At 41.0% G+C, this 9,896-nt stretch overlaps 1 protein-coding gene across 1 annotated transcript; it reads right to left on the minus strand.

Moving 5' to 3' along the window:
• Positions 1-5,946: 5,946 nt before the first annotated feature.
• Positions 5,947-6,628, minus strand: LOC102412146 (ARL14 effector protein-like). Its single transcript, XM_044936840.2, has one exon. The coding sequence runs from the start codon at positions 6,476-6,478 to the stop codon at positions 6,023-6,025; it is 456 nt and encodes a 151-aa protein (XP_044792775.1). The 5' UTR covers positions 6,479-6,628; the 3' UTR covers positions 5,947-6,022.
• Positions 6,629-9,896: the final 3,268 nt, after the last annotated feature.

Consider the following 9,896-nt stretch of genomic DNA (forward strand, 5'->3'; position numbering starts at 1 on the left):
TAGCATGTACCAGGTTGTGTGTTAGATGCTGGGGATACAGAGATGTGGAGTCAAAGGCTGCTTTGAAGCATGGTGTAAGTGGGAGAAGGTCAACAGGCAAGAGTTCCAAGGTCTGTCAAGAGGATTCTTGGAAGACCTCTCAGAAGGGCCGGGACAGTGCCAGTTTGCAGCTGGGGTGTTTGAAAGTACCCAATAGATAACTCTGGCCAACCTGAAATGTGAATAACTTACAAAGACAAAACAAAGAAGTTGGCAGGTAAAGAGAAAAATGTTAACTTCACCCTTGAGAGCTGATACTGGAGAACATAGTGGCTGAGTTGGTAAAGAATCTGCCTGCAATGTAGGAGACCTGGGTTGGATCCCCAGCTTGGGAAGATCCCTGGGAGAAAGAAATGGCAACCCACTCCAATACTCTTGCCTGAAGAATTTCATGGATAGACGAGGACAGGCTGCAGTCCATGGAATTGCAAAGAGTCGGGACACAACTGTGCGACTTTCATTTTTTTTTCAGTTTCATATGCCAACAAGGGAGCTTCCCAATCAGAATTAAACTGATCCACCCACCCAGCATCCAGGGACAGAGCCTGCCCCTGGAGCACTGGAAGACAAGGACTGGGGCAGCTTGTACTCAGAACGTTAGGGTTTAGACAATCCATGCCCACATATTGTCTGTATGGTATAAACAGTGTGGTGTAAATGTGTAAACATGTATGAATGAACTTTACTCCTTAAAGCTAATCCTTAGATTAATTAATCCTTAGATTAATCCTTAGAGGTGGTTAGTTAGCATTTGAACCCACATTCCAGAGAAGTTTAAGCACTACAAATGACATTATCTAAATCTATACCCAGAGGATGTTAATAAATATGTTAGAGATACTTTTTCATTGCCGAAAAGACTGGTATTTGGGGTGTGTGTGTGTGTGTGTGTGTATATATATATATATATATATATATATATATGGCATGCTAGAAAGATTATACTGGCCTAACAGTCCTCACAGAAGTAAGGGAGCTCTCTTGGGTCTCTTCTATAAGAGACTCATTCATTAGGGTTTTACCCTAATGACCTAATCACCTCCCTAAGTTCCCACCTCCTACTACCATCACCTTGGGAGTTAAGTTTCAATACACAAATTTTCAGGGGACATAGTAGGGACAGAGGTTTGTAGTGTCATCTCTAGTTTCAACAGGTGAGCACAATTCACAGAGAAGTATTCAATCTATAAATATTTATTGGGCCATTAATATATAAATAGCAAATATACAGTAGTAACCCTAGATGGTAGATGGTATTTCCAAAGATAACCACCACAGTTTTCCAAGGGTAAATTTTTTTTCTGTATGCTATGTATATAGTGCCCAGAAACCAGGGGCCCCTTAAATATGTTTCTTATGTTCAGTAGATGATTAACCTCTGCATACATATTGCGTTTGAGAAGGGAATGGCAACCCACTCCAAGACTCCTGTCTGGAGAATCCCATAAACCCAATGCCTGACATGTGGTAGTTTCTCAATAAATACCTGCTGAATAAATAAAGGCATAAATCTAGAAGCATAATACCCCTCTGTATTAGCTAGCCATTGCTGCATAGCAAATTACCCCAGACATTAGCATCTTAAAACAATGATCATTTCTTTTTTTTTTAAATTTTATTTTATTTTTAAACTTTACAAAATTGTATTAGTTTTGCCAAATATCTAAATGAATCCGCCACAGGTATACATGTGTTCCCCATCCTGAACCCTCCTCCCTCCTCCCTCCCCATAGCATCCCTCTGGGTCGTCCCAGTGCACTAGTCCCAAGCATCCAGTATCGTGCATTGTGTGATCATTTCTTATCTCTCAGTTTCTGTGAGGGAAAAAGTCAGGAAGCAGCGTGGCTGGGTGGTTCTGGCTCAAGGTCTCGCACAAGGTTGCAATCGAGGTGTCAGCTAGGACTACAGTCATTCAAAGCTTGATGAGGCAAGAAGACCCCCTTCCAAAAATACTCACGAGGTTGTTGGCCAGAGTTGCCAATTCTTTCTCATGTTGGCTTCCTCATAGGGCTGCTCACACAGGGCAGCTGGCCTGCTCTAGAGCAGATGATCATGATGATGCAAAAGAAAGGCCACATTGCCCTTTATGACCAAGTCTCCAATCACCATCACTTGGGCCTTATTCTGTTCATTAGAACCAAGTCACTAAGTTCAGCCACCACTTCAGGGAAAAGCATTACAAAATATCAGAGGATCACTGGGGACCATCCTGGAGGGTTACCTACCACACCTTGGGAATTGTTAACTGACTGCAAATAGCAGCCTCCAAATGCTCAGACAAATGTGTTCTTTGCTGTGAAAGTGGTTATAAATTGTTTATCAACCTTTCTCTTGTAGTTTTGCGAACATGGTAACACTATTACCTCTCTGCTTTTCAAATGCAAAGGGCACTTCAGCAGGTAAATGGACAGTGATAACAACTACTTTTGCACTGCAAAGATTCCAGGTAGGTTCAGACGAATTGCTTTAAGCAAGTTTTGGTTCCCATCTTTTTTTTAATTAAAAAAAAAAACACTTTTTTTTGGCTGCACAGCATGTGGAACCTTAGTTCTGTAACCAGGGATTGAACCCACATCCCCTGTGCTGGAAGCACAGAGTCTTAACCACTGGACTGCCAGGGAAGTCCCTGGGTTCCTATCTTTGAAGCACAAGATTGTTCTTTGACTAGAATGCAAGCTCAGTTTGTATTTCTCAAGCCCATCTTCACCAATTCAGCAAAGCTAGATAGACCAGTTTGAACATTAAAAAGAAAAACTACTAATTCTGATAGCCCATTTTATTTAAACTCTTGGTCTAAGATGACCTGTAAAAACAAGCAAAGTATGAGGTTGCTGCAAACGTAATTGTGGTTTCAAGCCACAAATTTTAAATCATTATAACTAGACTCAAACACATCTTTATGAATCAAAATAGGAACCATTACAATCAACAGATTTTTGCCAACGAGAAATAAGTTTGTTTATTCCTGTAGCATAAAAATCTGTGCTTCACAAAAACAGAAATATAGACCAATGGAACAAGACAGGAGGTAAGAATATACAATGGGGCAAAGCCAACCTCTTCAATAAGAAGTGATAGGAAAACTTGACAGCTACATGTAAAAGAATGAAATTAGAAAACTTCTTAACACCACACACAAAGAGAAACTCAAAATGTATTAAAGATCTAAATGTAAGACCAGGAACTATAAAACTCTTAGAGGAAAACACAGGCAGAACAGTCGATATCATAAATCAAAGCAAGATCCTCTATGACCCACCTCCTAGAGTAATGGAAATAAAAACAAATGTAAACAAGTGGGATCTGATTAAATTTAAAAGCTTTTGCACAGCAAATGAAACTATAAGAAAGGTGAAAAGACAACCCTCAGAACAGGAGAAAATAATAGCAAATAAAACAACTGACAAAGGATTAATTTCCAAAATATACAAGCAGCTCATACAACTCAATACCAGAAAAACAACCCAATTAAAAAGTGGGAAAAGGATCTAAACAGACATTTCTCCAAAGGAGACACACAGATGGCTAAGAAAGACATGAATAGATGCTCAATATTGCTCATTATGAGAGAAATGCAAATCCAAACTACAATGAAGTATCACCTCACACCGGTCAGAATGGCCCTCATCAAAATGTCTACACACAGGAGAGGGTGTGGATAAACACTTGCACTGTTGGTGGGAATGTAAGTTGATACAGTCACTATGGAAGCCGGTATGGAGATTCCTTAAAAAACTAGCAATAAAACCACCATATAACCCAGTAATCCCACTGCTAGGCATATACCCTGAGGAAACCAAAATTGAAAAAGACACATGTACCTCAATGTTCACTGCAGCACTATTTACAATAGCTAGGACATGGAAGCAACCTAGATGTCCATCAACAGATGAATGGATAAAGAAGTTGTGGTACATATACACAATGGAATATTACTCAGCCATAAAAAGGAACACATCTGAGTCAGTTCCAATGAGGTGGATGAACCTAGAGCCTATTATACAGAGTGAAGTAAGTCAGAAAGAGAAAGATAAAGATCATATATTAACACATATATATGGAATCTAGAAAGATGGTACCACAGAATTTCTTTGCAGGGCAGCAATGGAGAAACAGACTCATGGACACGGGGAGAAGGCAGGAGAGGGTGAGATGTATGGCGAGAGTAACATGGAAACTTACATTACCATATGTAAAACAGATAGCCAAAGAGAGTTTGCTGAGTATCTCAGGGATCTCAAACAGGGTCTCTGTACCAACCTAGAGGGGTGGGACTGGGAAGGAGATGAGAGGGAGGGTCAAGAGGGAGGGGACATATGTATACTTATGGCTGATTCACGTTGAGGTTTGAAAGAAAACAACAAATTCTGTAAAGCAATTATTCTTCAATTAAAAAATAAATTTTAAAAATCAATGAATAATTTTAAAAATATCTGTGCTTCAGGATTTGATTAAATTCTTGGAAAGCAATTTCTGCCTCCTGCTGGTTGTGGAAGCCTTTCCCCCACAAAACGTTGTCAAGATGCTTGAAGAAGTGGTGGGCAGTTGCCAAGAGGTCAGGTGAATAGGGCGGATGAGGCAAAACTTTTGCGCCAACCTAATATCACTATTATCAGGAATTTCTGATGGAAAGTGATTGGTGTTTGCCAAACAACAAAACATGGATTTGGTTCAGGGAAGGGTGGAAAAGTTTTTTTTTTTCTCTTGGGTCCAAAACATACACACTTCTGACACACACAAAAATCAAAGTAAGGAAAATTAAATGCTTTTTATTCATGAATTTGCCACACAGAGATATTGGGTGAGTTAGTCAGAGGCAAAAGTGGTCTCAGGTGAATATTTTCTAGTGAGTAAACATACATAGCCATTTGGTGGGATGGAGATAGGGGCCTTTTGTCTATTTTTAGCCCATTACGTCTGCAGCCTCAGCCAGTGCCTGCACAACTGTGTTCAGTGGAAAGTCTCTTTGTGCTGAATCCAAAGCTTCAAAAGAAGCAATTAAATGTTCATGAGAAGTAAACATGGAAAAGTGGAAAAAGCAATTTTCTCCTTACAGATCATTTGAATAAAACTCGGTATCAAAGATGACTGAAGAGAAACTTTCCCAATGACGCTGTGGGTGTGAACATTTTCATAGAGATTTTCCCTAAAAACAGTTTTGCACAATAGCTGCCAAACCTGTCCCAGATGTTCCACATCAGTCTTCTGAGATGGTATCTTCACTGAGGTCAGCAGAAACTCTAGCTGAATTTCCTTAAATCCTGTACCTCCAAGACCAAATGCAACTTAGGCCTTAGGAATTTTGTACCATCTTGGCCAGTTCTGTGTGGCTGGTAACCTTAGCCACCAAAAAAAAAAAAAAAAATGCTTTTAAATCATTTCTATGTAGCATTTAGATTAAAATTTGTCCTTTGAAGTCTGCTTCCAGTTGGCATTTTGGATATCACTTAAATTGAATCTCTGCTTTTGTGCTCATATGTTGGGCCACAGGGCCATGGATTTTTTTTTTTTTAAAAACCAAATTTCATTTTAATATTGTTAAAACAGTAACACTAAAAAATGAGACTATGAGTATGCAGTGCCAAGTCAATCCAAATAGCAATTCTGATTTAGAATTGATAATGTGTAAGATCCTAACGGTAACTAGCTATTATAAACATATGTTCTGTGTCAAGACAAGCTCTCAGCTACAGAATTCTAAAAATCCTAAAACTCCATCTCCTAGGGTACCAGCAAGGAGGAAAGGGATTTTTAATCTGAGAGCAGAGTAGCAATGGAGTTGCTGGTTACCAGAGGAGGAATCTGAGTCATCACAGCAGGAAGGTTAAAGGACAGTGTATTACACAGAGTTCTATGGCTTCAGAGAACACTAGTCTAAACTATATTTTTAAAACTTTTTTCCCCCAGTCCTAAAATTCACCCAGGAGAAAGAGGCTGGTTTAACTGCAAAGCAGAGAAAATTGATCAGCCTGGAGGGCTGCACCTAGTCGGAGAGGTCGAATGGCATCTTGCTGATGACCTCCCCATTCTCATTGACTATGGTGTCGTAGGCCCAGCGGCGGTTGCAGCGGCAAGTGGGCCCGCACTTGGTGGAGTTACACTTGGGGCACGGGTAGAAGCAACTCAGGCAGTCTTCATCAAGGCAGTCACACAGGTCAGCCTCATTGAAGGTGAGCCTGCCCTTTTTGTCATACTTGTTGACTTTGCGTTTTACAGAAACAAACTCATTCTTCTTTGCCATTTGCCCTTTCTTGATCTGCTGCCTCACTTCAGGATTAAAGGTGGCTACCTGAGGCCCAGGATTTTGAAATGACAACCGTTTTAACTGCCGATCCACCTGTTTCATTTGCTTCAGTTCCATCTCACTTGGTTTCTCAGGAGAACTTTGACGTGCAGGTCTCTCTTGCATGGAACTGCTCTTTTCTGCTTGTTCACTCATTTCTGCTCACCTGGGGACACAAACAAAGTCAGCAACCATTTGTGGGAGCTCAGTCAACCATGAGGACGCTGGAGCTGGTAAAAGCCATTTCAGAATGGGCCTATTAAGTTTTTACTTCAAACCTGGCTTAAGTGGATAGGAGCAAGTTTATCAACACCAACAAATCTTTGGACCAAAGTGCTTTTATCAGATAGTATTTCCTTCTTTATTTAACCATCTCTTTTTTCTATAAAATGTTTAACCATGTTTGTCTAGACTAGTACTTCTCAAGCATTAATGTGCATATGAATCGTATTATGATTATGATTAACTAGATTATGATTCAGTTAGGACTGGGGTGGGGCCAGAGAGTCTACCTTTCTAATGTATGCCCAGATTATACTGATATTGCTAATTCCAAACCTGCTTTGAGTCTCAAGGGCCTAGAGCTGAACCAATAGTGATCAGGGGCAAAAATTGCTTTGCTTTAATAGAAACCCAGTTATTCTTCTTAGGTGAGTGGCCCTAGGATAGAAAAACAACAGGGTTTTATGTAAAGAATCTCTTTCTCTCCACAGTCCCCCCCCCCTCGCCCCACCGCCCCCACACAAGGCAAACTCTTGACTTTTCCTCCAGCTAAATTGGTTTGAACAAAGAAAATACTGTTTGAACCACTTCAGATCAATAAACGTAGTCCTTGTTTCTAATGAGTGTAGTAAGTCATGGAAATTGGATGGGCATTTTTAGCAATTGCCTTTTCTCTTTAAAGCATCAGCACATTAGCTGTGGTTTATTTATTTCGCTTGAAGTGACCTCCAATTCTCCTCAGGAAACACTCACAAGCTACTTAGTGATTGGTTTTTAAAAGGCTTTCTTAAGTCAGTACATTCTCAAGGACTTTCAGTGTCGTTTCACCTCTCTCCATGTCTCACTGTCTCCGTCTGTAGGCTCTTCCCTCACCACTGCCCCCATCCCTCTGTTTCTCTCCTAATTGGCCCATGTCCTACAGACTCCACAAAGCTTCCCAAACTACTGATAATTGAAAGTAGAGAGGCAGAGGATGCCCATTTCTTTAAGGATGTTCTACCTAGCTTCAAGAAGCAAACTGGCCGAAAGGAAGAGAGAGGATGGGGCATCAGCTGTGAGAGGATCACCATACTAGAGAAAAATTCCCTTTGCTTCTCACTGGAGAGTTTCAGGCAGTTCCAGAGGACTGGCCACACTCTGTTTGATCCATACTACTAATTTCACACAACAGGTTCCCTTTTTTTTTTTTTAATTTTATTTTATTTTTAAACTTTACATAACTGTATTAGTTTTGCCAAATATCAAAATGAATCTGCCACAGGTATACATGTGTTCCCCATCCTGAACCCTCCTCCATCCTCCCTCCCCATTCCATCCCTCTGGGTCGTCCCAGTGCACCAGCCCCAAGCATCCAGTATCATGCATCGAACCTGGACTGGCAACTCATTTCATACATGATGTTTTACATGTTTCAATGCCATTCTCCCAAATCTTCCCACCCTCTCCCTCTCCCACAGAGTCCATAAGACTGTTCTATACATCAGTGTCTCTTTTGCTGTCTCGTACACAGGGTTATTGTTACCATCTTTCTAAATTCCATATATATGCGTTAGTATACTCTATTGGTGTTTTTCTTTCTGGCTTACTTCACTCTGTATAATAGGCTCCAGTTTCATCCACCTCATTAGAACTGATTCAAATGTATTCTTTTAATGGCTGAATAATACTCCATTGTGTATATGTACCACAGGTTTCTTATCCATTCATCTGCTGATGGACATCTAGGTTGCTTCCATGTCCTGGCTATTATAAACAGTGCTGCGATGAACATTGGGGTACTCGTGTCTCTTTCCCTTCTGGTTTCCTCAGTGTGTATGCCCAGCAGTGGGATTGCTGGATCATAAGGCAGGTCTATTTCCAGTTTTTTAAGGAATCTCCACACAGGTTCCCTTTTAGGTCTTCCTCGTCACTTGAATGATGTAGTGTCTACAGAGAGGGAAAAGCAAATGATTCCCCTGAATCTCTCTCTTGAATTGGATTTATTTGCCAGGATCTTTTTGAATAAATACCCAGGACAGAAATAATCCAGTTTCATAATTTCTAAGTTACTCCAATGTCTTGGCAGGTCTAGAACATTTAGTTGTTTCGTTACTCTTATTCTTTGAGTTTTAATTTCATAGTTGACTATTTACCTTACTTTGGGGGCGGGGAAGGGTAGCAGCTACCTTTCTGATGCATTACCCTAGGCAGAGGAGCCTCAGGCATCACACTGCCAGGGATCAGACACTAGCACTGTCTTCACCACTAACTATCTGACTTTAACTTAAGATGACTTCAGTTGCTTAACCTCAGTTTCCTCATCTGAAAATGGGGGTACTAATAGTACCTTCTCTATGGGTACGCTCTAAATTAGGTGCAGTGAGAACTTCAAAGATGATATAAGACCAGGTTTCTGCCGGCAAAGGTTGTCAATCTCCACTGGAGAGATCAAGTGTCTGCAGCTCACTGCAAGGACAGGGAAAGGTGCTCCAGTTCAGATTCGGAGAACCCTATGGGGGGTGGGGGTGGGGGTGGGGTTCGTAATAATCAAATATCAATAGAGGCATTCCTATTTAGAACTAAGGTTTTTATATTTTTTCTGCACCCCCCCCCAGTTTAGTGAGGTGCTCAGTCACTCAGTTGTGTCCAACTGTTTGCAACCCCATGGACTATAGCCCTCTAGGCTCCTCTGTCCATTTTCCAGGCAAGAATATTGGAGTGGGTTGCCATTCCCTTCTCCAGAACTAAGCTTTACATCTTAAAGAATGCTGGTTCATCCCCATAATGGTAAAAAAAAAAAAAAAAGTGTGTGTGTGTATGCATGTGCAAATTTGCCACCATAATTCAGTCTAAAGCCACTATTTTTTTCCATTCATTCAACAAATATTGATCTGGAGTCTATCATATATGCTAGGAATTGTGCCCTATTTATTATAGTCACAATTGCACACACAAGTCCAGAGTCCTTCAAGCAGTGGCCTTTACAGAAATGAATGCTACTGCTGCTAAGTTGCTTCAGTCGTGTCTGACTCTGTGTGACCCCATAGACGGCAGCCCACTAGGCTTTGCCATCCCTGGGATTCTCCAGGCTAAAACACTGGAGTGGATTGCCATTTCCTTCTCCAATGAATGCAAGTGAAAAGTGAAAGTGAAGTTGCTCAGTCGTGTCTGACCCTTCGCGACCCCATGGACTGCAGCCTACCAGGCTCCTCCATCCCTGGGATTCTCCAGGCAAGAGTACTGGAGTGGGGTGCCATTGCCTTCTCCATACATGATACTAACAGGATATAAATCAAGTACAGTCCAAAACCAAGTTACTGAAGGACACAAAAGAAAATGTGAAAAAACAAGGGAAAGAGCTTGATGGCCTGGT

The sequence above is a fragment of the Bubalus bubalis genome, chromosome X, assembly GCF_019923935.1.
Source record: "Bubalus bubalis isolate 160015118507 breed Murrah chromosome X, NDDB_SH_1, whole genome shotgun sequence".
Lineage (NCBI taxonomy): Eukaryota > Metazoa > Chordata > Mammalia > Artiodactyla > Bovidae > Bubalus > Bubalus bubalis.